This window comes from Haliaeetus albicilla, chromosome 2 (assembly GCF_947461875.1).
Source record: "Haliaeetus albicilla chromosome 2, bHalAlb1.1, whole genome shotgun sequence".
NCBI classification, from domain to species: domain Eukaryota; kingdom Metazoa; phylum Chordata; class Aves; order Accipitriformes; family Accipitridae; genus Haliaeetus; species Haliaeetus albicilla.
The window spans coordinates 75122368-75149755 of record NC_091484.1 but is presented as its reverse complement, the minus strand read 5'-3'; the positions used below and the strand labels follow the sequence as shown (position 1 = coordinate 75149755).

The following is a 27388-nucleotide window of genomic DNA, read 5'->3' as shown; positions in this document are numbered from 1 at the left end:
TAACAAATGCTAATACTGGAGAGCATGTGTTTAAAATTATCCTGGCCTGGAACTGGCAGTGGCCCAGACTCTTCTTCAGAAGAGCAAAGCCAGGAAGGAGGAGATTTCCAGGGCTTGACCAGGGCTCTTTGGCCAGGCCATCATGCCAGTTCTGTTCTCATGATGCACGAGGGAGGTGAGAAAAAATAGCTTTTGACCTTTTTTTTTTGTGTGTGTGTGAAAGGATTTGGAATATTTGCAGAAGGCAGTGGAGGGAGAGTCTGCTTGTTTTGGTGGTGTTTTTTTTTCTTCTTTTTTTCTTTTCCATGCAGGTAGTTGCCGTTAAGCTGAGGTGCATTGTGAATTGGTATCTATTCACTGGCATCCATTCCCCAGGCAGCTGCTTTGCTTGCAGCCTTTCTTGAGGCAGCACCTGCATGTGCTCTGGGTCTGCATGGTTTCCTAGCCAGTGCAAGCTTAGCAGCCATGCTGATGAATGTGGGTGTCAGCTACAAAGGTGCTTCTCTTGGCTTTGCATGGGGAGCAGCCTGTGGAAATAAGCTGTAAAACTTCAAAGCATATTTGGAGTGAAAGTAGCGTTCCCCTTGACGATGGAGAAGTGTTGCTGTTAACCTAACAAACCGGGGCTTTTTTGGGGGTAGAAAGGGGACAGTACAATAACTTTCATGCTGGATGTTCTTGTGTGTTTGTGGACTTTGGCTGAAAAAAAAAAAAGGGAGACTTTTTTTACTAAAGTTGAGACTTCTCAGGACAGTTGAGTGGCCTTATTTTCCCATTCTCACCATCTCTGTTGTACCAGCTCTGCTCACCTGACCCTTGGTAATGTGGTTCAGTTCACTAAGCCACAAGCAAACAATGTTTTTCTTCTGTCTGGATTTTCACCAGTGTATGGGGCTAAACTGACTTCCTGAGGAAGTATGTGAACTTCTCCAGGGCTGGAGAGTACCAAGACATGGGGCTGGGGAAAAATAGGATGCATTCAGTGGTAGTGAGACTAGATCAACTCACTGTCTCTGCAGGTCTCCCCCCCCGCCCCCCACCTCTGCCCAAAGGGTACATAAGTATGAGACCAGTGCTAGGTGCTGTTTTCACATTTTTAGCTAATTTAAGAACCTGGGACAAACCACTTTCCTTGTATTTTTGAGGGTATGTTCTGATAAGTTTTTGAGGGTTTTTTTTTTCTGTGTATAGTACTTAAAATGCTACCAGCTATAAATCATACAAATAACACTTACTGTCTGTCTACTCAAGTTACAATTGCTGTTAAGTCCCTACTGTTTCTGCATGATTGGAAGCAGGAGGTGCTAATGCCAGAAATGAAATACAAGAAATAATAACCTTATAATGTATTTTTGTTGGTTGAAGGAAAGATTTAATGACTTCCACTTACTGTTGCTTTATCTTTCTGCAGGGATGTGAAAGCAGGAAATATTCTTCTTGGAGAAGATGGCTCAGTGCAAATTGCAGGTAACTTTCCTGGTAGCTTTGAATAAACTTTAGGGGTAACTGTGTATCCAAGGAGACAGTTTAATGATCAAGAACAAGCCTACATAAAAATGTTAGCTTCAAAAGCCCCACAGTTCTTAAAACAAACAAACTAAAACCAACACCACCAAAAAAACCAACAATAAACAAACCACAAACCAAAACAAAAAAACCTCCCAACCCAGAGTTTATTACATCTTGTTATCTTAAATTACTGTTCTTTGGAATTATGGCAGTCAGCATGAATAAATCCTTTGACTGTTAAATCCTCAGAATCAGTAGAACAGATAATTCTTGGCATAAGCTAGTCAGTTTTTTAAAACAGCAAGTTCATAGGCTTGGAAGTGGACTGCACAGACCTCACTGATTTATCACCGATGTGTAAGGTGGTTTTCAAAAGGACTGTGGTGATCAGTGAATAGATTCATCGGAAGGAAACTGGTATGTCTGGTGGTAAAAGTCACTTGCAACTTTGCCCTAACCAAAGATCTGCTGGTCAAACTGCTCATGTGGATGCTCCCTAGTCCGCTTCAGTTGAATGAGTGGCAGAGTGCATGTTTAACTGACTGCCCTAACCCAGCCCAAACTGGGATGAACTGAAAGTCTTGGAAGCAGTTGTGCAAGCTGAGGGACGGGGTAGGGAAAACTGTTAAAGGCATTTGCTTTAGCTAATACAGATGTGTCTGGAGAAAATGTCTGTTGTAGTCACTGCTGTCACGAGCTGCTTCAACATAGGTATGTTAGAAACAGTCCTTTGTGTGGATGGATCGTATGTCTGTGGAAAAGGGCGTTGTGTGGTTTGTTGGTCCCGTCCCCCCCCAGTACTACTCTTCTAGTCTTTTATTTCATACATGTTCCTACAGACTTTGCTATTCTTTCCAGAAATGAAGAATTATTATTATTGTAGACTATTAAGTAAGGCAAGATCTTTGGAGAGTACATTTAGAACCTGGGGCTTGTTTTTCCTCTTCCCAGTGTCCCCTTTTTCCTATCCTGAGTGCAATTCCTTTCCGACTGTCCTTTCTCCCAGGACTGTGCTCTTCCCATGAATCTTGTGGTGCCTTCCCAGTCCTTGTGCCACCTCTAGCTGGAGGGCAGAGCTCACGTCTGGTCCTGCCATCTTTAAAAAAAACATCCTTGTACATGTTTAACTTTTTCAGTCCCATATTGGAAAGAGCCATATCTGTTTGTGATAAGGTCCTGATGGTGGAGGCACAGCAGTGGGACAAGCCAGTGTGCTGGGGGTTAAGGGACAAAACCCTGTGGCAATGACTGTTATGTCAGGCAGAAGTGGGTGTTGCATTGTGTAGTGCTGAGAGATATGGACTGTTTTGGTATATCTATGCCTGGATTTGCATCTTAGAATGGAAGGTGTAGATTTTCCACCAGGAGGCAGAATGCGTTGCAATGCATGTTTTTTTTATAGGTAGCTCTTCTCCCTCTGCAGAAGGCAATAAACCCTTTTGCAGGACATAACACCTAAAATACAGGACTTCTGTCTAAAACCTGAAGTTGCTTTGTTTTTGCTTTTAAGTCTCCTAGTGCTCTTAATGACTGCTGTTATATTTCTCATGAGGTGTAAATAATTCATCCCATGCAGCAGCTGATGGAAGGTAGGGAGTGGCTTCTAAAATGCTCAAAAGACCAAACTTTATACAGTAAAATCCTACAGTTTTTTCCATAGTGGGGCCAAGATGTAACACTTTGGATTTATCATTGTATGGAGCTTTAGACTGGGTGCTGGGAGAGGCTGCAAATAGCCATTGCATTAGAGCAATGCAGTGTTATTTCAAGTGTTTCTGCCAGGCTAGCAGAAGACTACTTGTGTTTCTTCTCCACAAGAGTGCCAGGTCTTGGCTTTTTTTTATTACGGCTCACTGGTAATAGGTACCCATTCACATATATTTTTTTTTTTCTGCTGGGTAATTTTTAGTTGATAAGTAGTTTTAAAGTTGACTAGTCTTACTTGTATGAATTTCAGAGGATTTATTTTGTCTGTGATTTGTACATGTTCCTCTGGACTGAAATGTCTACTAGTGGTTTGTATGTGCAATATCTAAATGATGAAATCCACCTCTCTGCATATCCTGCGAAAGCAACATTGCGAGATGTGCAAAGTTCCCTCTTTACAAATTTTTTCTCTGAACGTGCAAAATGACTAACACTGTAACCTTTCATGAGATGCAGCAGAGCGACTAAACTCAACCAAGGTCAGCAAGTTCCCCACTGTGGCAGGAAGCACTTTTCATTTCTGCAAAGGCAGCCGATGACTTGAAAGAAACAAAAATAAATGACTGAATACTAGAGAAGAGCCTGACCTGGTCATAACATGAGATTCTGTTTCTGTGGGAATTTCTGACACTTCAGCTTCCTTTCCTCCTGACCCAGGATGAAATAGCAGAATTTCTTTTAAATTTTTTGAGGAGGAAAAAATGCTGGAAGCAGACCAATCCCAATAAAGTGAGTTTTGTTTCAGCGAGATCAAAGCACTTGGCTTTGACAATAATATTAATGCATATTTTGGATAATTCTGTTGATCATTAAGTGCTTCAATTATCAGCTGGATGACATCACTGCGTTCCCATGAAACAAATGTGTTTAAGTTTCGCTGCAAAGTGATGCCATGAGGAAAAAAAAAAAGATTGATCAGCTGTGGAATGAAGCCTGAGGGTGAATGGGGCACCTCCCTTGAAGGTGCTGGTTTGGTGTACATAAAAAAAATGCAAATAATGTAGCAGGAAAGAATGAGTTCAATTCTTTTATAATAACTCCTTTCTCTTTTGCCATCCCTCTATCAAAACTGCCTGTGAACAGCTGTTTAAGAAGGCCTTATTCAATATTTGGCTTTTGCAACCTTGTGTTCCTGTGTGTTTCCTACTACTTGACACAATTCATGTTTCTTGTCTCAGAAGAAATATAAATCTTAAATGCAAATGTGAGGAATGTAAATCTCAAACTGGAAATCCTTTGAGGAAAAAAAACAAAGCTGCTTTCAAGGATTAGAAAAAAATGCTCAACCCTGTAGTGGAGGAAACCCCACTGCCAGGCTATACCTTCACAACATGTCAGTGAATTTAATCCCTTGGGAAACTTTCAGTGTATGGAATTCATGGTAGTAGTTTTGCTGCAGGATTATAAGTTCTAAGCAGTGAAAACTAAAGCCTCTTTTGTTAATTTGGGCTGTACAATTCTGTTAAGGCTGAACAGAAAAAGCAACTTGATGAATGTGTGTCCGATGTTTCTCAGGTTCTGTTTGTAACTCTGAATCGGTGGCTGTGCATCAGACGTGAAAGCCGCTGTGGGAGCACTGCGAGCTGAGGTGGGCACAGGTAAAACGAAGGAGGAGAAATCTGTGAGCTCAGGGGCATTTGCTGGAAGTAGGAATTCTAAAAATTCCTCTAAAGGCCTGTACAAACTCTCAGCTTCAAACTCTTCCCCAAGTCCTGGGCCTTGGTATTTTTACTCACGGCTCTGTCTATTTTTAACTACGTAGCTCCTTTTGCTTTCAAAACGTGCATCCACTGAACCAAGGCATAAAATTGCCTTTAACAGATCCAGCTGACCAGGGAGACCTAAACTGAGGCTATTTGCTTCTGTCTTAACATCTTTTTATTTATTTATTTATTTCCACCCCCCAAGGGCACTGGCTTGGGTTTGTGGCTTGGCACCAAGTTTTCGGAGCCTGTTACAATTCAGAGAGTATTGCTTTCTCAGTTTGAAGTGTTTTCCTGCACGTTGAATTAATCTATCTTCTGGAGAGAGCAGGACTCTTTCCCAGATACCATTGTTCTGGGCCGTGCTGACGGTGGTTGCAATGTAAATTGAGATAGCAGTGTTCTTTTGTGTTCCAGCCTCTCCATGGCAATTACTGTAATTTTTTTTTTTTTTAATCAGAGCATAAAACCTCTTTGCCCTAGCATTTATTGGCTCCCTGGAGTCTGAGAGCTGCATGCATAAAAACATTCTTTGTCAATATAAACTGCATCAGCACCAATATTGCTGCATAAACCAGGAGACTTCTCACAGTAAGCAAGGCTTAATATTCTTCAGTTTATTTAACTGTGCAGGCCCTATAAATTATTGTGAAATGAAGTGAGAGTCTTGATAGGCTGGGAAGGGGTGGGAGAGGTTGAGGGGAAACTCTCCCCAGGGTGCACGAGACTTGCTTGGTATGAACCATTCTCCAACCATGGCATAATATTAGCATCCTACTGAGACTGGGTGCACACTAAATCTTTTTTCCCTGATTTTATCCACTGGGATATTAAATAATGCTGTCACCCACTCCTCCGTGATTGAATCTGAAGAAGCAAGGGTCTACTGAAGGTTGAAAGGCACACATCCTTCCGTGTGTGGGATATTTCTGTTGTAGGGACTATAACACGATATCTTCAGGTTTTAAAACCAGTTGGGATTATTATCCCAACATGTACTCCAAGAGGCGCTCAGTGTGCCTGCCGTGTCCCCGGCAGGCTGTGTTGCCAAGCGGTTGAAGTAGATTAAGATTTCACGAAGTTGTTCAGGACTTGCTAATTGATACTGGGCAAATTGCCTAACCCCTCTCGTTTTATCTATTTATAAAATGGGGATAGTTAAGGCCAGGCAAAACTTGTGTAACTGAATTTGTGTAACTTTCCACAAATCCATGCCAGCTTGTCACCGGTTCGCTGTGTTCCTGACTGCTCTTAATTCATTGTACTAAAATAGCGCTCTACATAAACATCGAGCTATGATGCAGGCAGTGTCATTCCCCCACTTTTCCCTTAGGAAACTAACTTTGGGAGATTAAATTGCCTTAACAAAGACAAGACATGAATCTAACTCAGGGAGAGGAGTGCCAATTGCAGAGCTGACTTGAGCACTTGGTGTTGTATCACGGACACCTCTGAGCCTCTTCTCCCTTTCAAAAAAGGGGCCAAAGTATTTTTCTCTGTGGTTGGTGGAGAGTTTTGGTGCCTCCACTGCAGCAGCGTGATGTGAAGTAACTTTTTGCGTGTCACTTGTAATATCCGTGTTTCCTGAAGAGACGTTGCGCGATTTGGTTGTTGAAACCACTTGTGAACTTCTCCAAGGGCGGTGGCTTCACCTGGCCTGGGCTTTGTCATCCTTAAGTTACTTTGTACAGTATTAGTGTATCTTTATTAACATACTGTTGGGGCTCGGTTTCAGATTTGATCTTTACGTTTACTCGGCAAAGGGATTTCATACACCTTTTATGTGCCTTGACATTATTGCAAAAAGGCTGAATTTGTGATACAATAAAGCTGCCGTTCTGCATGTGAATTGATTAGAAATATATGACTGTAGAAAACTACCTTTCCAAATGAGAATTTGGGAGAACAAGTGTGTATTTATAGATCCAATACCACTGTATAACCAAATAATCTTTAAAAGGAAAGAAGCTTTTGATTCTTGTACTTCACTAATCTTCCTTTTCTCTGGTGCCTTCCCACCCACTGCATTCTCAGCACAAAATTGCTATTTACTACTGCCTTCTTCCTCTTCGTGCCAGCTTTTATTCATCTTCATTGCTCTAAAAGCTGTAAGGTTTGCAGAAAAACACTAAGGACAACTGCGGATATTTTCTGATGAACAACTGAACAAGAAGGAAGGTGACCAGTGAAAAAAACACTTAGTGTTGTCTTCTGAAGTACTGTTATTTTTGCTTGAGGAGGGATAATATTTTGGCTACATGAGTTTAAAAACAACTCTGAGTGGTTTGAAGTCAAGATTGGTTTATTCTGTTGTTCTGTCCCACTGAAGTTGGGAACTGCCTTAGGGTCTGATCCAAACCCACCAAACTCTGTAGGAGCCTTTCCGATGTCAGTAGGCTTTGGTCCTCAGTCCTAGTTAGTGCACAGTCTTCTTTCTCCTGTTCCTACCTTGTAGGTAGCTACCCAAAGTAGCAGGTACTTAGGCTTTTTAGGATTAAGGTAATGTTACAGTATGAGATGGCCAAGGAGAAATGATTTTTAATGGCTGACTTCCTGGATTTGGATAAAACAATCTAACTTATGATACTGTAGAAATGTATCTTCTGACATACATAGCAGCAATGGTGCCTGTTGTTATGTGGTCCTGCCAAAGCGTTCTTGCACTGGTGAGTTGTTTAGACTGGGTCTTTGTTTCTGCAACGCAGAATAGTAAGAGGAAATTTTCCTTTCAGCTTTTGCATTTCCCGAGTGGCTAGAATAGTTTTCAAGTTTGACAACTTGCATACCTTAATAGCAGGAATTGTTGCCTAATACCATGCTTTTTCAAACACTAGCCTGCAACTTCATTGCCGCTAGAGTGTTTTGTAGGGTATGTGGTTTGCAACACATGATCTTGCTACTGAAAAAGACAAGTTGTCCATATTTTCTGCAGAACCTGCATCAGCAGAATTGTCATTTTCATTCTGGATTGGTTTTGCTGTGATACAAGAGTCTGGAGATATATATATCTATATATATTTTTTTTTTAAAGAAGTCTTTGTTTTATATCACTGAAACAGGTCCAGCAGATGAATCTTTTTGTACATTGCTTCAGAAAAGTTAACTAAAAAAAATGATCCTACGACTTGTATCAAGACATCCTGCAGACTATTATTTGCTAGCAGACTGCTGGAAGTCTTCAATTTTGGGGCTCCTTTAGAATGTGACAGTCATTGGATTCCCAGCAGTAGTGGTTACTGGTATTGCAAGCCAGGTCCAAACATTTCCATTTCCTCCCTGTTTCTGGTGATTCAGTCCTTTCCAGTTATCACCATAGTGAGCCAATATAAAGTACAAGCTGCCAAAGAAGAGTACAAATGTAAACACTTCTGAGCTATCATACCTCTTGAATTTTGTTACTTTTCCTATTTTCTAGATTTAAATTAATTTGCAGTAACCTAGTGCCATTTTAGCCTTTTTGAGGGTAGTTAACAGTGGCAGAGAGAATGAGACACAGGTTGTACCAACTGCTCAGAAGTAAGAATTGAACCCTAACTTGTGGTTAGGATTTTATTTTATTGCTTTACAGATATTTCTTGAGAGCACGCACATTCTTATCTTAATAGCTGGGACTTGGATAAAGTTAGTAAGATGACATTTGAGAAGACGGTTTCAAAGCCATTCCTTGCACAGGCTGGTTGTGCCTATTTTAGCCCACTGTAAATGAGGGAAATAGGGAAAACATTTAATAAAACAACCATGTAACTGAATACAATTTAATTCTGTTTAAGCTTTCTGCTGACCTCAGATAGCAGATGTAGGGGCACAGTTTCCAACTGGAATTTATAAACCCACGTTTGATGTGAAATGTGGTGAATGCTGTGTGCGCTGTGTAAAGGACTTGTGTTTTTACTGCTGGAATGCTTTTGCTTTGAATGGCATTTCCTTTACCCTCAAAATGACTGCATGGAAACTTGAGGTAAGATAATATACACAAGTTCAAATACAGCACATCACAACAATATGCTGATGGCACTTGGACAAGTTTCTATTAGTATTATCTTATTTAAAAGAACTTCTAAATGCTTTTGTCTCTAGAACAATAGATCTTGTGAGACTTCCTGTAATGAGCGGTAAAATGCAAGTAATTTTACTCTGAACTTTTTAGGAAGCTCATACAGTTTTCTGAGAAAAGCAAGAATGGTGGATACACACATGGAAGATCTCAAAGCAAAATCACTGTTGCAAAAAGTGGATTTCCAGAAAAATACAGATTGCAGTGCTGATGGGGATAGTGATCCATCTAAACGTGCTAAAACTTCAAGGCTAGCAGGAAGACAAGATGCCTCTGGGAACAGGGAGGAGAACAGGACAGCGCATCGGGGAGAAGCTGAACCTTAATGATAGGCATTTGCTAGTGCTTGTTTTAGCCCTGTGATTTCTATGCAACTTTCTTTAATGTCAGCTTTCACTAATCCATGTCTTGTATTTTAGTGAGCGTTAAGTTCCTGTACTTGGAAGCCTCTAACCTAAGTGAGCTTGAAGCTTTCAGCATCTTATTCTTCTGAGTGATAATTTCAGTGGTGTTTCTCAAATATGGAAAGACTGGTGAGAAGGGGCTCATTGCACTGCTGGCATGATACAGAAGGAAGCTTGGGACTGTCCTCATTTGGATGCCATTGCCTGAAAATTGTAACGAGGGATCTTTTGTTGCAGTTGATTCCTCAGTTAGGATAACACCCTTAAGCCATGGAGTAACTCCATGGCTCCTCCAAGTAAGACTTTGCATTTACAGTTAACTATGTCAGCTGAGTTTCAAAAATTTTCAAACCTATTGTGGTCAATAATGTTCTGGTTTTATGTGAAATAGCCCTTGAATTTCAGAGACTTATCCTCCAAGCCTGTCACCGATCTCAAAAATGGCATTCAAGATTTTGATTGCTTGTACTGTGTTTAAAAAAAAGGCAGGGGTGTGTGTGTGGATAAAATTGAGTTATGGAGAATGACCCATTGCAGGTCTATAATTCTGCAATACATAAGCAGTGTAGTTTGGAGCAAACTAGGAAGAAATACTTCTACAGTTTTGTGTTTACAGTTTCCCTGTCACCTGATTTATTTCTTTTTCTTTCTCCAAGGAAAGTCTGTCATCCTCTCTTGAATGACTTGGTTGCTGAATCTTTTTTAATGCTCTTCTCTGAAAAAACATACTGTACCCCATTGCTATCCCTGCACACTACTGCTGCTGTTCACAGATCCTGTTTTCTGTGTCATTCTTAATTGCAGAAAACATCAGTGTTATCTTAGAAAGCATAGTTTTCATGTAAAAGAATTATTTACTTTAAGACAATTACCAGCAAGTGCATGGGGCATCCTTGAGCGTCCTTCAGCTTGTGAAAGATGATTCAAGTGGGGATAATGCTGTGCAGGGTGTGAATACCTCTCTGCAAGGCTCCCTCTGGGATGGTCGGGCTGGTTAGCGGCATGTGCTGCTCGATTCAGTAACGCTGCTGTATCACTGGGAGCCAGTCCAAGTTCCCGTTAAAGCACTGAGCATCTCAGCGATGGAATATTACCAAGCAAAGCATATTCTGATAATAAACCATTCAGAATAAGGGGCCGATACCTCCAGTCTGCAGGATGCAGTTAGGATGGTTAAATGTTATAAAGTCTCGTAACATTTTACGTACCAGACTTCATTGCTGCAGATATTAACGGGATGCTAATAGAAGTTCAGTTCTTACTTGTTGTGCATGTATACAAATGTAAATAAAGGACTGGCTGTCAGAGGCAGGTTTGTACAGTAGCAGGTCTGCTGGGGGGGAGTGCAGGCATGCTGTAATGTGACCAGTGGGCCGTAATGGAAAGTGGAATTTTCCTCTCTGCCGGCCAGCACTGAAAGCTCTGCTGTCCCCAGTAATTGAATGGTGGACTACACACTGTTCATGTACCAGCACTCCTAGCTAACTGTTTTATCATTCTTCATTTATTAGGAAACTCCTCATGCGTAACTGTGTGGTCTAGTACTTAATAGATGGCTGGGAATACGAGGGGAAAGAGGGGACAACCCTTCAGTTTGCTCGGGATGTGTTCTTAATACAATCTGGTTTTGTTTTCTTTTCAGACTTTGGTGTTAGCGCGTTTCTGGCCACTGGTGGTGACATTACCAGAAATAAAGTCAGGAAAACTTTTGTGGGCACACCTTGCTGGATGGCACCAGAAGTTATGGAACAGGTGAATTGTTTTTCCTAGTGTCCTCTTAGCTGATCTGCACCTGGAATTCCTTGTTGTCAGCAAGGGCTGTATTTACTTGAAGCTAAGATGATAATTTGGCATCCTGTCAGGCTTTCTTAAAACTACAGGATTTTCTTTGATTTGCCTATTGCAGCCAGGCTTGTATTGGGGAATATTAAGTGTTCAGTAGATTTTTGCCCTGTTGCTTCTCTTCAGGCTCCTACCTAAGGTGAGGATGAGACAGCTCAACTGTTGCATAAAGAAGATTAACCTGCCCCTCCCTCTTGCATAAATGTGAGGTAGAATATAAATAGTTTCACACGTGGTAAATATGCACATATACAGGTTGGTAATGTGCTCTTCTGCATTTGTAAATAGAAGAATTTGGGGTAGCTAATTGCAAGATGTCAGAGCGGGGACAGAGCGGGGTTATTTTACTGTTATTACAGTAAAATAACATGCAGTTGACTTTATTTGGGTGTTTAGTTTCTCTTGGCTTGTGAGAATCTGGATTGTAAATGCTGAGGAATGCTTGTCTCTTCCCCCTTCCTACTCTGCTGTTTTGGCTAGTTAAAAGATGTCATACTACTTCCCGTTGGGTGGAGATATGTCACTTTTTGTCCTCCACTACTTCTAGACTAAACTACAGAAGCTTTGTCTGCATGACTTCTGATGAAGGCCACCTGGAAACTTAGTTTAATGTAAAATATCTTTGCCCATTTCTGAGCAAGATCCACAAACAAAATTATGCCACAGTCCTGACAGGGCATTTGCAGTAGCTGTCTGTTGCATTGATGTTCATTGCCATAAGCATTCTGAAAATTATCCCTCATCCCCTTAAAAATAGTTTGACAGAGGGCTGGAGTCAGGGTTTGATTTTTGACAGGTGTGCCAAGCAGAAATAAAACCGACTATAAAGGTTTTTCTGTTTTTCCTTTTTTCCTTCCAAAAAATCTTTTTAACAAGAATATTTTGGGAAGACATTGTTTTTATTCAAGTAAACCTGCCTTGTTACTTTTCTCCTTGCTGTTCACAATAAAATATTTTGAAGCTTAGGAGGAGCTTGAGTAGGACTCCAACAAATATATGTATCTCTAAAATGAAATGCAGCTAAAACAGTGGTAGAACTTTAATGCATTTTTTCCTATATCTAAAACTTCTTCAGGGTTTGAGAGAATTTTGGAGTAGCTTAAATATACTATTGCTGAAAGGCTTTTTCAATGTTTGGCCTTTTCAGTGGCTCCCCGTGGTGGCACTGAGGGGCTGGTGCGTTGAAGCACTCCTGCAACCTCCTCAGAGTACAAGTCGTAACTACCGTAGAGTACAAGACACACTCCCCAGGTCAGGAGCTGTCTTTGCAGACCTGCTTCTGAACTGCTTCACTGTCACGTACTTCTGGATTTTTTTTTTGTTATGTTGATTTAAAAATGAATAAAAAAAATAGTGTTCAGTGTTTCCAAAACTAGATCAGAGTTGTCCCTTGCTTTTCTGTCCTTTTTGTCCTGTCCTGGTGAACAGGGCACAGCAGGCTGGCCAGGACCTAATGGTGCTGCTCCAGGCTCATTGCAGTTAGGGTGGCTGCAATCTGCAGGACAACAGGGGGAAAAAAGATCTTAAGGAGGGTGCTAAAAAAGGGAAATGAAGGTTTTGGTGGCAAAGCAGGGGTTCTTGATGCAACAGATGTGTTTCCGAAGGAGGTGGATTTTCTAGGGAGTCCAATACTTCCATGAGGGCTGTGCACATCTAACTTGTTGCAAATATTAGATGGTACGGAGGTATTTTGGATGCTGATGTGAAATCCTTCAATGTCCGTTTATATCATCTTGCTGTCTTCCAGCAGGTGTCACTCTGAGCCACTATATCCAACCCGGGAAAAAGGACGAAGGGGTTGCTGTAGGTTAGCCTTTGCTATGTAGATATTATCGACCCAATTCCATTTGGTTTACTTCAGCATCATTAAGTTCCTTTAACATGTTAATACATGATAGCCTGGCATTGTCTTTTAATGTACATTCATTCACTTGACAGATTTATGGGAAAAAAAAAGCTGAGGAGAAAAATAAATGTTGTTGATATAAACTAACTGCAAGGTTGTGACTAATATGGATTAGACAGATGTCAAGATAAACTGCTGTAGACAGTTTTGAACTTCACAGCTTTCATTTGCAAGTAGGATTATATGATATAATTAAAAAAAAAAAACCCCAAACCACTGAACAGTTAAAATCCTGGTGGGAAATGGGGAGTTGTACAGTATATATAGATGTGCTGCAAGACTAACTGAAAGACAAAGCTAAGTAATGTCCCAAAGTTATTCTGAAAACCTAAAAATAGTGTGAGGGGAAAAAACCGCCACCCTTACAGTGTATTTCTTCCTCCACTATGTTCTTTTAAATTATACTAGATATCTGTGCTTCTTCAGTTAAATGACTTGAAATCTGTTCATAATCACTGCATCCGTAAACTGAGGCACTTCAAGAAACCTTTCAGACCTTTAAGGCTCATGTAAATGATATCTACAGAGTTGAAGAAATTAGTGCAAGATAAAAACTCCTGTTGCTGTAATAAATTTCAGTTCAACTATAGTATTATATGAAAAACAGTGCAAGAGGGTTTTTTGTTTGTCAAAATTAAAGATCATCGTAAAGGTAGTTTGGGGAACGTTTTTTGCTTTATCACAATGAGCGTCTTTCTAAAGCTTGTTAGGTTAGCTGAACACAATATCCCTATTAGCCTTGCTCTGATTCAATATTCATTTTTCCAGAGTCTAGCGAGAAGAAATACAAACCATTCTAAGCAGCCAAAATGCTTTGATTTTTGTAGCTGCTCTTGAAGTTAGTACATAATGTCTCTCTCCTGCAGTGGAGAGAACAAGTGCCAAAATATTACCTAATGATAATGAGGAAGTAACTGTTTTGGCATATGAAATATTTTTTCCTGTGCATGAGGGGAAGTAAATGCTATAAATTTTCCTGAACAAGTCTGTGTTTAATGTCAAGTACAGAAGCTACTATTAATTAGTGGAGGGAAATACTAGTCTGTAGACAGGAGTGAGGGGATTTTTACTGAGCTGGTGTGTACTGAAGTTTCAGGTTTGAGCATGTTTGCAGTCAGATTGATTAAGCGGTTGACTAAAAGTGTAGTGAGGCATATGTCCCAAGGGGATAACAGTCCATCTATTAACTATGAGAGTTTCATTATACTGTTTAATGACTCTGTGTCTTTGTGTAGAAGTCAGAGTCTGGGTTAACCCAGTGCCCCTTTATGCTCTACACATGGAGAGGTTTATGGCAGAGCAGTCCTAGTTGCACAGTCCAGAATCATAATTTTCATCAGACTATGACTTCAAAAACGCCTTCTCGAAGGTATAAGGAGCTGGGTGGAGAGGAGGGAGAAAATGTTCTTTCCATCTCTTTAACGCTATAGTGCTGCTCTTTCCAATTTCGAGGGGCAAGGAAGGAAAGGGCAAAAGGATGTGTAATAGGCTAAAGAAAAGGATTGTAGTGTGGGATAGCAAGAGGCACATGCTAACATCCTCTAATATTTTTCAGGTCAGAGGATACGATTTCAAGGCAGACATCTGGAGCTTTGGGATCACTGCTATTGAACTGGCTACAGGGGCAGCTCCTTACCATAAATACCCGCCCATGAAGGTGAGCAGGTCTCCAGATACTTGTGCAAGATAAAGGATCAGCGTGTTCTCTGGGTGTTTCCAAGAATTTGGCCAGCATGCTTAGTTGAAGAGTTTGTCCTCTCAAATTGCACTTGTGGATCACAATGTTCTTGGATTTATCTGAAGTCACCTTTTAAAAATATGCAACTTAATCAGCATTATCTGAAACTGCACCGTTCTTATTTAGATCCTGAGTCTTGCCAGGGTCCCCATTCTTGAGGAAAGTGCTGTGTGTTTTAATAGTGGAGCCTCTGAAGGCAGCAGATGTTTTAAGGCTATAAGCAATGATTCAGAGTATGTTATCTGGCATCCAGTGACACTGGGATGGTGAGCCATTCCTTCTCCTGCACTGATAATCCTTCTTGATACCTCCTAGAAATCCCGTTACCAGTTATCCAAAAGAATGTCTGTCTTCGTTTAGTGCCAACAGTCCTGTCAATTACTGAACCAGTGGAAAGTACTGCATCAGTATGAAATGGTGTGGTATTGGCAACATAAATGTTTTACTGAAGTTCAGGTGGAGGAGATGTTCTTATTTAAACACTGACTGACAAAACTTCAAAAATCTTGTTTAAGTATTTTGAACTTCAGATCGCCTTATAGCTTGGCTAACTTTCCCTATTTCCTGACTTTTGAACCAGGAGCTACTTCTAGCATGCTGCTGTTTCAGGGAGTCTACATCTTAAAGTTAACTGAGTTGACCCCATCAGTTAAGGTCTGAAGCATCTTGCCTTTCTGCTGAGCTTTAAGATCTTCTTCTTTAGCCCCTTTGTGAGATCTGATGGGGTCCTGTCTCAGTCACAAAACTTTGAGCGTCTTTGGCCCACCCTCTTGAAGGCCACTTTGCCTCTACTCCTGGGATGCATGCTCCCTCAGATCAAACAGGAGGGGGTGGAGAGCCCTTTCAGTAATCCCATAGCTTATGGTTAGACTAATTACCTGGGATATGAGGCCTATGGGTGCCAAGTCCCTCAATTTTAGGCATTCCATGGGGCAAGCTTTCCTTTTCTGAGTCTTTTAACTGCTGGAGTGCTATGCAAGTTGGGTGTCACCTCTCTAGGACCTGGGTCCATCCCCTCCTACCCTGCAATTACAGTAGGACTTGGGAATCCAGTAGCTCCTAACTCATTAGAACGGGCTCATCCATGTGTTGCTTTAAATGCCAGGACTTTGCACTAGTTTAACTCCTGTAGAACAGAATTAATTTTAAGATTTGTGTCATCTCTGTGCAGGGACTGTTGAATAACTGAGTGGTTTAGAAATGCCGTTAAAGTTCGTACTGTATCAGTGGTTGTGGCAGAACAGCGAGGAGTTCAGGGAAATGTGTTGCTGGTTTAGCTGTTGCTGTTTCCATTGATACTTCCTTCTGTGCTGTGACTATTGGTAGCATTTTTCAGTAGCTTCTGCAAGCTGTACTTCTGTTTATTGTGTTTTGAATGTATGGGTTGTAGCTTTGAATACAAAGATCGCCTATTTAGTATCGTGTGTTGTCATATGGTAATAATTCTGAGTCTCCAATTCTATTAGGTATGGGTTCCAGTCGTGCAGCTTGCAAGAGGACTTCTGTGTTTTATTTATTGAATGTAACTGTACTTCATTGCAAATTAGTTTTGTTACGCAGCAAAATGACCCATGCATTAAGTGAACCTCCAAGGAGAGGGGGGGAAAAAAAAGCAGGGAATTCTGTCATGGACTGTATAATTTCAGCTAGATTGATGGGCTCTTGCTGCCCTAAGCGATATAGCTGTGGAAAGCTATTTAAATGTGCTATGTGCTGCTTCCTTTTCTAAAAATAGATATTCATCTGTATGTAGGTGACAAGTGAAAATGGAAATGAGTAATTTTCTTCCTTTCCTTCAGAATATCTGAGTGATGTGAAAGAAATAATCAGTTTGGCTTGATGGGTGTTTGTGTGAGAAATGTCTTCACCTGCTGTTGCATTGGTACATGGAAGTGAACCCTCATATTTTTTTTGTGTGTTGCCCTTCTGCTTGTACATTAATTTCATTTTTAGCTAAGAAATACCTGCAGGGTGATCTAAACAGAGCCTTTGAATCCAATGCCTTGCACAACTCCTTGTCTCAAATGAGGAAGGCTGGTAGAAGTTCTGCTATGCCTACACCTTTATCACAGTTCGTGTTGACTCAGATGCTTGAGGAAAATGCTTGTCTAAAATACAGTGTTCCCAAGATCTGCCTCTGACAAAGGTCAAGAAAAAATCTCATTGCCAATAGACATAATTCTTTCAGGTTTTAATGCTGACACTACAAAATGATCCTCCATCTTTGGAAACTGGTGTGCAAGATAAGGAGATGCTGAAGAAGTATGGGAAATCATTTAGGAAGATGATTTCATCGTGCCTACAAAAAGACCCTGAAAAAAGGTAAGAACAGGTAACACCAAAATAAATAAATTAAAAAAAAACCAAAACCCTAAAACAAAACCACAAACCTCATTGTATTCCATATTTTTTTAAGCTGGTACGCTTTCTGCCCATCCAGCCTTTCAGTGACAATGAACACAGCAATCTTGCTGTGTGGCAGCAAATTCTCTTGGCTGTCCTTATTTTTAAGGATAAATGTCTGGCGTTGTGCCTGGCTGGGGCACACATCTTCCATTTGGGTTAATGAGTGCATCCCAGTCCACTGTGTGTGTAGTGCTATTCTCCCCCTTGCCACCTCCAGCAGGTGACTGCAGTTCATGTTTTGTTCCCAGTCAAAACTGCTCTGTGTTTATAAATCCAAAATTACCTGCTGGGCAATATGTGTTTACTTGCGAAGCTTCATAAATAAACTTTTTAAAATTTGCCAGTGCAAAGAAGGCTTTCAGTGTAGTTTTGACTTGCTTGATTATAAGTAATATTTGGTTTGGGGGGGAAATCAGGAAAAACACTGGTGAATTTTACCACCATGTTTTCATCAATACAGATTGCTTAAGTGACCTGATGACATTTTCAGTCTTCCTTGTAATGGTAGCTTGACTGCTCAGTGATGTTAGAAATACTACCAAGGGGGTGCTGCATATGTTGTCGTTCCCAGGACAGCATTGTATCATTATGTTATGGCACTGTTCCAAGTTGCACGAGGGTCTGGCTGTCTATGGCACTTTTTAAAATCCGCAGCCTGTCACATAGGATGGCTCGGACGTATTTCTGTGGAGGACAGTCATAGCATTTGCCAGTCTGTGAAGCTGTTTAAAGGAATATTCATCCTGCATTAAAAATAGTGTTCCTTAAAATGCAAAGGTAAAGAAACAAGCATTCCCACAGATCAGTTTTTATACCTCTTAGTTTTCTTTTTTACTCAGTAAGCAAACTAATTCTGGAAAGGAAAAAGTCCCTTAATAAAATAATAATAATGAAGACATTTTTCAGTTCCCTCTTGTGACAGATCCAGGAACAAAGGCTTCTCATGCATTGTGAGATGGGATCTCTCTCTTCTAACAAGCTTTACGCTTGAAATGCTTAATGAATCCAGTGGAGTGCTTGATAAATGCTGATAGCAGGTTTTTTTTTTTTTCCCAGCATGATGTTTTTTCTCCTTTCTAAAGCATATCCTATCCCTGCAGGTTAGTATGTGTGCTGATCAGAATTAAACATAATCACTTTGAATTGTGACATACCCCTTCTCTCTTCTCAAGCACCACTAACAGCCACTGTCATCATCCTGACTATGGGAGCAGGAGGTCGGCCCATAAGGAGCAACTAGCAGAATCAGATAATGCTTATGCATATTGTACAGGTTCTCAAAGAGGAGAATTTAGTGCAATTGCTTTTTAATTATTTTGGGGGCTGCCTTGCAGGTGGATGATTTTTGTTAGAGTAGTCTGAGGTGAAATAAACCCTGTTATGAATGGCCTTTGCAAGTCACTAATTAAACTCTGTTACTATTTAAGCACAGTTTGCAGTGTGGAAATGCTGTAAGCTGGTACTTTCTCATGTAGGCCTGAGTCTTTAGAAAGCTCCTTCTAAAATGACCAAGGAATGTCTTTTACTTTCCAGCATTTATCCTAAAGCCTAACTTAAAGGGGAGAATAGTTTGTATTTGTTACTTTTCTATTAGAGAAAGGTTGATTGTCTCACTTGTGTTTAATAGAACTAATTGCACACATAGAATAAAGTATCTCTGAAATAACTTTGTTTACTTGCACATGGCGAGTACTGCATTCCTGCGGTAGGTGATGATCCTTCATTTCAATTTTGAGCAAATTGTTTCTGTGATCCTATCAAACTGGCTCTGAGAGGCTCAAGTTCAGCATCAAAATGAGAGCAACTTCTCCCCCCCACCCCCAAGTTATTCACTGCTTTTGAACAGAATAGGCTTTGATCAGAATACACTGAGTATTTAAAAGGCTGGTGATGTAAAATTTACTTGGAATACATTGACTGATTTTTAGGGGAATTGTGCAGGAGAAGCCGATGCCCTTATGAAATGTTACAACAAGCTGCAGCAACCTGGAAGATGGTTGTGTTGAAAGGGAGCATTTTTAATTGTCTTTTCTACATCTGTTTTTATTGACAGACCGACAGCAGCAGAACTCTTAAGACACAAATTTTTCACGAAAGCAAAGGTAAGAAAACGCTTCCTAAACTGATCTGTGCAGAGGCTCTGGAGAGGACTTTTCAGAAGTACGATAAGTATGGTGACAGCTTTATTGGCATGAGTGTGGGCTGTTTCACTTAGGGCCAGCATAGCTGAGTGAGTTGAATGGGTCATTGTGAACAAACAGAATGAACCCCCTCTTCTGTACCTCCTTGTGTATGCTGCTATTAAAAGAAATTACCTAGAAATTCTTGAGCATTTAAATGTCTTTCAGTGGCTTTTGGGTTTTTTTTTTCTTCTCTTGTAATGGTGCCATTCTGGCTGCCTGTCCAACCATAAAGGTCTCTGTGGCAGTAAATGTAACTTATATTTTAGTAAATTCTATAACTGGTCTGTATGCAAAGCAGTGAATGAGGCCCACTGTGCAGAGGGCTACGTAAAACTATTTCACCCTGTGTTGCCTTATGGAAAGTGAAGATCCTGTGATACAAAATAGTAGGAGACTCCCATTTCTAGTCTTGAAGTGAGCTGCCAGTGAGCATTTATGTAATTACTTCCTGGAGATTAGTGCATATGCAATGTGCAAGATCTTATTGAGGGAGACAGAAATAATACAAGGGAGAATTTATATTTCCATGGGAATAAGATGATGTTTTCTGTTTGCTTATTTTTTCTGTGTCATATTTGTGATCAAAATACCTGGGTTTTATAGCACAACACAGATTAAACTGTCAAAAAGATGTCTGATACCTGGGATAGCACAGCAGCATCACCAATTAATCAAAGTAGTTTTCAGCTCCCAGATTAAGATGCTTAAATGGAAGTGGCCACATCTAGGTATTTGTGCAGGCGCTGGATGTCCTATTAAAGTTGACAGAAATCTAACAAGTGCAACTGAGGAAGTCTAGAGAGAGATCCAGTTTATGAAATGTAGGAGTTTGCTTTAGGGCAAGTTTAACTGATGTCTGGGCTCTTGACAGTATTAACTAGGTTTTCGTTGCCCATGGTGGGATTGTAGGCAGCTGAATACTCTGCATCTGTATACTGGATGCACACTTGGTGTCCAAAGTGACAAGATGGTTTACACATTACTGACCTTTCTCCGTTTGGTTGTGCGAGTTCTGGTTCATGTTATACTTCATTGTGTGTAAAATCTCCTTCATGCTTTCGTTAAGCTTCCGCAGAGTAACATATTAGCATATGTGGTGATAGAAAATTAACATTATTGTAAGTGAGGCAATACTTAAACCGACACCCGAAGTGAAAATGTGTGTCAGTTAACACTCAGTGTTAAATTACTTTTCCTACATCAGCCACTGCCAAACTGACAGCTGTAACTTGAGGACAGAAGAGTCCAACTTCTATATGTCTATATTGAACCTTATATTTAAATACAGTCTGTATTATGTAAAAGTATGTTTTGATAATGCTGAGAGCCACTAAGCAGGAAGGGACAGTGTGTGTCTTGAGGCTCTCCATCCTGCATGCAAGAAACCATCACAGGGAAGTTCTGGGAGCACTTCATGGGCAGAGACGGCAGGGCTGTCCAACCTCACTTGTGTGGTGTGAAATACCCAGCCAGATCCCAGTGCTTATGCCAGGGTGCTTGCCTGGGCTGCTTCCCCTGCAGCCAGCAGTTTGGCTCTGCAGTCAAGCGGTTGGAAAATTGTATGCTCAGGAGCACGCATGTTAGCCCGTCCAGAGTAGCTTGCTGAAGAGGAAATTTAATACTGTAATGCATCATAGCAGTTTCCCGGTATTTAATCTGTTGTGATCACTGCATTTACTTTCTCTCTAAACATCATACGTGCTGTATGTTTTTTCAGTCCCTTTAAATCCTGTTGCCCCAATTCCTCGGTCTTGTTACTCCAGCATAGAAGGGTTCCTGCATAGTGGCCTGCCTGACATTTGAGGTCTGCCTTTGACAGTTGGACAGGCATAAATTTAGGGGTAAGATAAAGCAAAGGGGCTGGATCCAGGTGGTGTAGTATCTGCGAATGGAAGAATGCCAAATGTCTCAGCAGGGTGTCAGATGCTGCACTGTAATAAGTACGTTCCCCAGTAAATCAGACAGAACAGTATACAACTCTTTGATTGTTAATTCCATATCCCCTTGCATAGGGAAAGTGCCACCACTAACTGAAAAGGTATTTAGGATGAAACATCATATACTGTAGTGCAAAGGAAGAAAGCGGTTAATATCTTTCGGAGAATGGGGATGAAACATGTAAAACACTATCTGCTAGAAATAGCTTAACAGTTTCTTTATCAGAGGCACTGAAGGAATCAAAGGGCATTTTCAGCAATGCAAATGTTTGGTATTTCTTCTTTTGCAGAATAAAGAGTTTTTACAAGAGAAGATGTTGCAGAGAGCACCAACAATCACCGAAAGATCCAAAAAGGTACTGAAAACCTCATGGGCTCTTCCTGTTAGTTGTACTAGGTTTTTTATGCTTGTGTTCATATTTTTAATGATAATTACTGTAGTATGGCATTTTCTGGATACAGAGCTACACATTTCAATAAAATACTCAAGCACCCTGGTAGGTGATGCAACCTGAAGATGCTCTTGTGCTGTTTCTCCTAAAAAAGATAAACTGTAGAAACTGTCTGCTTGACATACTAGTTCTCTGTCTTTGTGCTGAGCAGGTCCGGAGAGTTCCAGGTTCCAGCGGACGTCTTCATAAGACTGAAGATGGTGGCTGGGAATGGAGTGATGATGAACTAGATGAAGAAAGTGAGGAAGGCAGAGCAGCAATTTCACAGCTCAGGGTGGGTCCTCAAACTCTGGTAGCTCTACTGTCTCTGTTTTGTTTTCTAACTGTGGTATATCTAAATATCCCTGGGAAGCATGTGGCCTTGTTTTTTAAGTATGATACACAGTAAGTTATAATCCCTGCCCTCGAGTTTGTAGCCAAACCAGAGAAAGCAGACTGAAGGTTGAAGAAATTGTATTGATCTCTCTTCTGTCGTCATTCTAGGGCACAGCTGGTCTCATTCAGGGATGTTGAGCATAATTGGGAACATGAATTCAGATGGTCTGCTTCCAGTTCAGCATACTAATTCACTTGAGCTAGGATATTCTCTTTGTTTTTAAGGGTGCTGACTGTTTGAGATGCTTTCTTCTGGAAGTGTCAGGAGAGGTTTTGTCCTACTGCCCTCTCCAGGATGGAGTTGAAATCAATAGGGCCTGTGCTTATGGCTGAAACCTGAAACACACAGGGCCTTGTTCTGTCCCCTCAGTTACGCTAAAATCGATTAGTCTAGTAGAAAATGTTAAGGCATCCCTGAAGTCGCAAGGAGTCTAGCACTTGAAAAACGCTCCAAAAACCAATACTTTCCTCTCTCCCAACACATACGCAAAAACCCCAAACCCAGACTAACCCTCAGAAACAGAGAGGAGTAATGCATAATGATCAGCTAAAAGATTACAATAAATTTCCAGATTGTCTTCCCCTGGTAGTCAGCAGTGTGGATTTTGACTGTAATGGCTTACCTGTTCTCTTTTCACTACAGCAGGTAGCTTGAAGCGGACTGTGTTTTAATCATTCTGTAATTGAATTAGTGAGGCAGTGAAGGATTTTTAGAGGAAGCTTTTCAGTATGAAAGGGAGAAAAAGCAGTATTGGTTTGAAGCATTTATCACTTTACAACTTTAACTTCTCTCATTTCTCTTTCATCGGTCTTCCTTCTACTGGTGTTCTGTATAGACACTTAAATGTTAAATGCAAGATTTTTCTTCCTTTCAAATGCTTGGGATTTTAAAGGCAACTATTGATATAGTAATTCCATACTTTGTGGCAACAACTGTTGTGACTTTTTAAAGAGCTTACTATATCCAGCTTCGTATTACAAGGTCAAAGAGGATCTATTGGTACCAGGTGGCTACTACTGAAATTCTTGATGCTTTATGAACTGAAAACTTCTAAATTCCTTTTGTAGGTTAAAATACAGTCAAATTTTAGGTGGCAATATTGTAAAAGACCCTAACTCTATTTCAGAGATTACTTAGAACTTGTTCTATCTTGTCTCTAAGCTCAGCGTACTATGACTTAACAGTGTTTACTGTGTTTTGAACAGTACTAACTTGTTTCATTCTTCTTGTGTGTCAATCTGCTTTTTTCTGCATATGTTTACAAGCTCCTTTTCAAGCCAGTTTTCTTTTTTTTTCTTTTTTTTTTTTTTTCTTGGAGCTTTGGCATATTTTCTTGTACTGCTGTCTGTGTTCTGGTCAGTCTAATTTGGGCTGTGCTTGGCCTTTACTTCTAGGTCTCCCATTCAAGAAACCTTTAGGATGGGTGTTCGAGCAGTAGGTCTCAATTCAGTTACCTAAATGTAGATGTATATTGCTGTTTTGGAGGCACCCTGTGTAGATACAACACAGAACTTTGGGAGACCATGGAAGGGCACCATGGCATCTTAGACCTTGCTACGTGTCTGCCTAGGTACTTGAATCCTGCCCTGGGTGGCTTTCCTCCGCACAGCTTTTGAGTCATTTTCTTCAACCCAAAGGTAAAAGGATATGAACGACTGTGCGCCTCTTGTGTTTGATACACATCTTAAGACTACTTGAAAAGGTATCCAGACTGCCAGTGTTTGGCACGAATATGGTGGTGTTATTGAGGAGTAGTGTTTATCCTGTGGTTTTGGCCATATTTCAAACACAGGGTATAAATCCCACCTGTTTGTAATTCCTTTGCGATTCTAACCAAGTAGTAGGATAGGATAGGATAACTTATGTTAGCTAAGTGTCACTTTTTATTCTTGCCCGTTGCAGTGGGGGTGGAGTAGATGATCATTAAATGTTCTTTCCAACCCAAACCATTCTGTGATTCTATGATTTGTCTGTATCTGCATTTTATTGCTGTCAGCCTTAAAGTAAAAGTATGCCTTGCAGATTGACTTAATTTGCTAAAATGCTTAAGTATTAACCTGCATAAAAGCACCTACATAAATGAAAAGTTTGTATTTTTTTGCTTGTCTCCACTTTACAGAAAAAATAGGTTGAATTTAATGTGTACAAATGTGTATTATACGAGTCTCTTGCTAGGACTGCACTTGGAAGCAGACAAATATTTATTATAAACAGAGCCAGAAATATCTGTTCAATTCATTGAATATGGTGACTTGGTGGCTCAACATTACCTTCTGGATATAAAGACTCACTGAACTTCTTTCCTCTCTGCATTTAAAACCTGGAATTCAAATTAAAGCAATTGTGCTATATGGGTTCTTAAATCAATCACCTTCCATTACTCAATAAATCCATGCAGTGGCATGCTGTGTGGTCACATTTCACTGGTTACTCACATCATCTCTGATTACACAAGGAAAAATAAGTTAGAACTAATATATTTCAGCACATACCCAGAGTCATCCTATTCGTGCCTTAATTAGGTAAATGTTTTTTAATGTTTGTCCTGTTTCCTTTCTGTCTATGTTTTTCCTTAGTTTACCTCCGTTTGCCATTTATCTGGGTTAGTTGTTAGCTGTGGGGCAGGGCCAGTGTTTCCATACTTGCCTGTACAGTGTCTAGCACACTGTGATCTTTCAGACAAGTTTCTTTTGAGTTATTCCTTGAAGCATCCAGGTACTCTTGGATATGAGCTTTGTGCCTGAAAGAACAGCGCGGCAGCTGTGGCCTGCAGATGTGGAGCATGGCTGTTTATCTCTGGAAGCAATACCACATTTTTCATGTTGGCTGGTAACTGTCAAGGGAAGGCTCAGCATGTTGAGATGGATTTCAGGCTTTACCTTTCCAGCTGCATGACTTTTTTCCTGACACTGTCTGCACATAGTCATTGTGAATGAACTGTTCCTTCTCCTCCTGTCCAGAGGGCTTATTGCAACTTGCAGTTCTGAGAGTAAGACTCTTTAACCTTCTCTCATGAGAAGCCTCTGGGTCATACGTTACAAAATGCTCTGATCTGCATTTGTTAAGGTAGTGGCATTGGTTAGTGCATAAGCTGGCTCAGGGTAGTTCCATGATGAGACTTGTACTGTCCTAATTGCAACCTGTCTTTTAGACCATTATATGGAGAAGGAACATCTATTTTATTAATCCCAGCATGGACCAAGCCATCTCACCTGTCTATATCCACATAGTAATTGGACCTGTTAGAAGTCAGAGCTGCAGGCTCTCTTAATTGCAGGGCTTTCCAGGAGTACTTGGCAATTCCTTCCTGCTCATGTGAAATAGCTAATGCATGTTATCTTTGTTTTACTGATAAGCAAAGATTGGTTGCATTACTTTGACTGCACTTTCCCCTCCATTCCATGATCTCTTTGTTTCACTGCTGAACTTGTGTACAGATGTCAGTTTTCTGCATTCTCTCACAGAGAGCATAGCATAATGCAGTGTCCAAGGGCAAGGAGAGCTGGCGAGAGATTTTTTTTCTATAAAGCAGCACAAGCAAGGCTGATTTCACCCCACCCCCCGCCCCCCAGGTTTTGCGTGGTTTAAGCAAGTTGGTTTGCAAACTAGTACCCTAAGTATACAAAGGAGGTTTGTTTCCTAGCAGAATTCTGCAAGGCAGATTTTGTGTGGCTTATCTTTTTCTGCAAGACTTCAGTAGCTTAAAATGGGTTCTACCATCTTGGTGCGCAAGTAATTTGATCCAGTCTGAATGATCTTCAAGAGTACTGGCTTTTGCTAATGGTTAACAATGATAGCAGCTTAGGGTATTGTATGCCACTGTGTAAATATCAACTGCAAGTTCTGAAACATGGCTGTGTGTTTCTGGGTGGTATGATATGATTAGGTTGCCAACAAATTGTGTGATGTCCCTTTTATTATGCATCTTAATACATATATGTAACTTAATTATGTAGATTTCATATGTTCAGTATGGTTCTGACAAATCCTTCTAGTCAATAAGTTTCACTTTTGTCTAGGCAATGACAGCTTTTTCTCTGTTTTTCAGTCTCCCAGAGTGAAAGAACCTGTACAGAATTCTGAGGTAAGTTATAATTCCCAAAATGATGAGCCCTAGTTATTGCTGTTTTTTCAAGGAACAAGTTTTTATTAGCCTTTGAAAAGAATATTGTGTGAAGTAGAAACTAGTATCTAGCTGTGCTCTGCTTGAAAACCTCCCTATAAAAGGAATCACTGTGTAATGCCAAGAGGTCTTCCTGAGGTAAGTTTGGTGTGTATCTTTTCAGCTTTACTTGCTATGGTAAAAGTCTGTATGTTGTAAGATAATGAAATAGTCACAAAAATATTCTAAGCAAAACAATGGTGTTCCGATTTCCTCTTTAAAAAAACACCCAACAAAACACAGCTTTAAGATTTGTGTTTTGCATAGTCTAATTCACTGTTTTGGAACCTATGCTCAGAATTGTGAAATAAATCTGTAGTAGTATTTGATAGCAAACAAAACTTCAGTTGTAATTTATAATCCGCCTTCAGATCTGTCCTGTGTTTCTTACATTAGGAATATTAGTATATCTTATCTTTCTGTGATAGAGACTTCTTATCTTCTAAAGACTGTGTTATGTCTTTGTTTTCCCTATCTGTGTGGAAAGATAAACAGAGCTGTCTCCTAGAAATTAGTCTTGGGTTAGTCTGTCCTGTTCTTCCTTCATCTGTTTCCAAGGATTGATTAGAAAGCGAGATCTTAAGAAAGACTGCAGTTCTGGCACTGTAATTTGACATAAACTCTAAATTCAAAGGAAAAGCTGAAAACCAGAATCCCTTTGGGATTAATTTCCCCACTGTGATACATCCCTTAATGTATATTGTGATTTGGAGGTCTTCTGCGCAGGTTTTCAATATTCAAGGTGATTTATATTTCCTACAACTTAGTGGAGTAAGTTGGAGGGCACACTGAAGAAGTGCCATCAAGCTTACAGTTCTTTGGCTACCATGCCAAAATCAGTTTCTTTGTTCTGAATAATACAAGAGGTAAAAAAGGTTAAACTTTCATTTAGCTATTTTCCCTCACCCTCAAATTAATTGCATATGATTTTTTTTTTTGCAGGGGTCTAGCTTTAAGTCCAATCCTAAACAGTCTTGTCTTGTGTGGTTTGAAGAACTTAAGATCTGAA

At 40.3% G+C, this 27388-nt stretch overlaps 1 protein-coding gene across 2 annotated transcripts in view; it reads left to right on the top strand.

Moving 5' to 3' along the window:
- OXSR1 (oxidative stress responsive kinase 1) overlaps positions 1 to 27388 on the top strand; it is a 93855-nt gene that overhangs the window by 57155 nt on the left and 9312 nt on the right. For both annotated transcript variants that reach the window (XM_069778277.1, XM_069778276.1), the window contains exons 5-12: positions 1412 to 1467; positions 11020 to 11129; positions 14681 to 14782; positions 17052 to 17185; positions 19323 to 19371; positions 21680 to 21745; positions 21993 to 22115; positions 26266 to 26301. In XM_069778277.1, coding sequence (XP_069634378.1) covers positions 1412 to 1467; positions 11020 to 11129; positions 14681 to 14782; positions 17052 to 17185; positions 19323 to 19371; positions 21680 to 21745; positions 21993 to 22115; positions 26266 to 26301 — 676 coding nt within the window. The remainder of the gene's footprint in view (positions 1 to 1411; positions 1468 to 11019; positions 11130 to 14680; positions 14783 to 17051; positions 17186 to 19322; positions 19372 to 21679; positions 21746 to 21992; positions 22116 to 26265; positions 26302 to 27388) is intronic.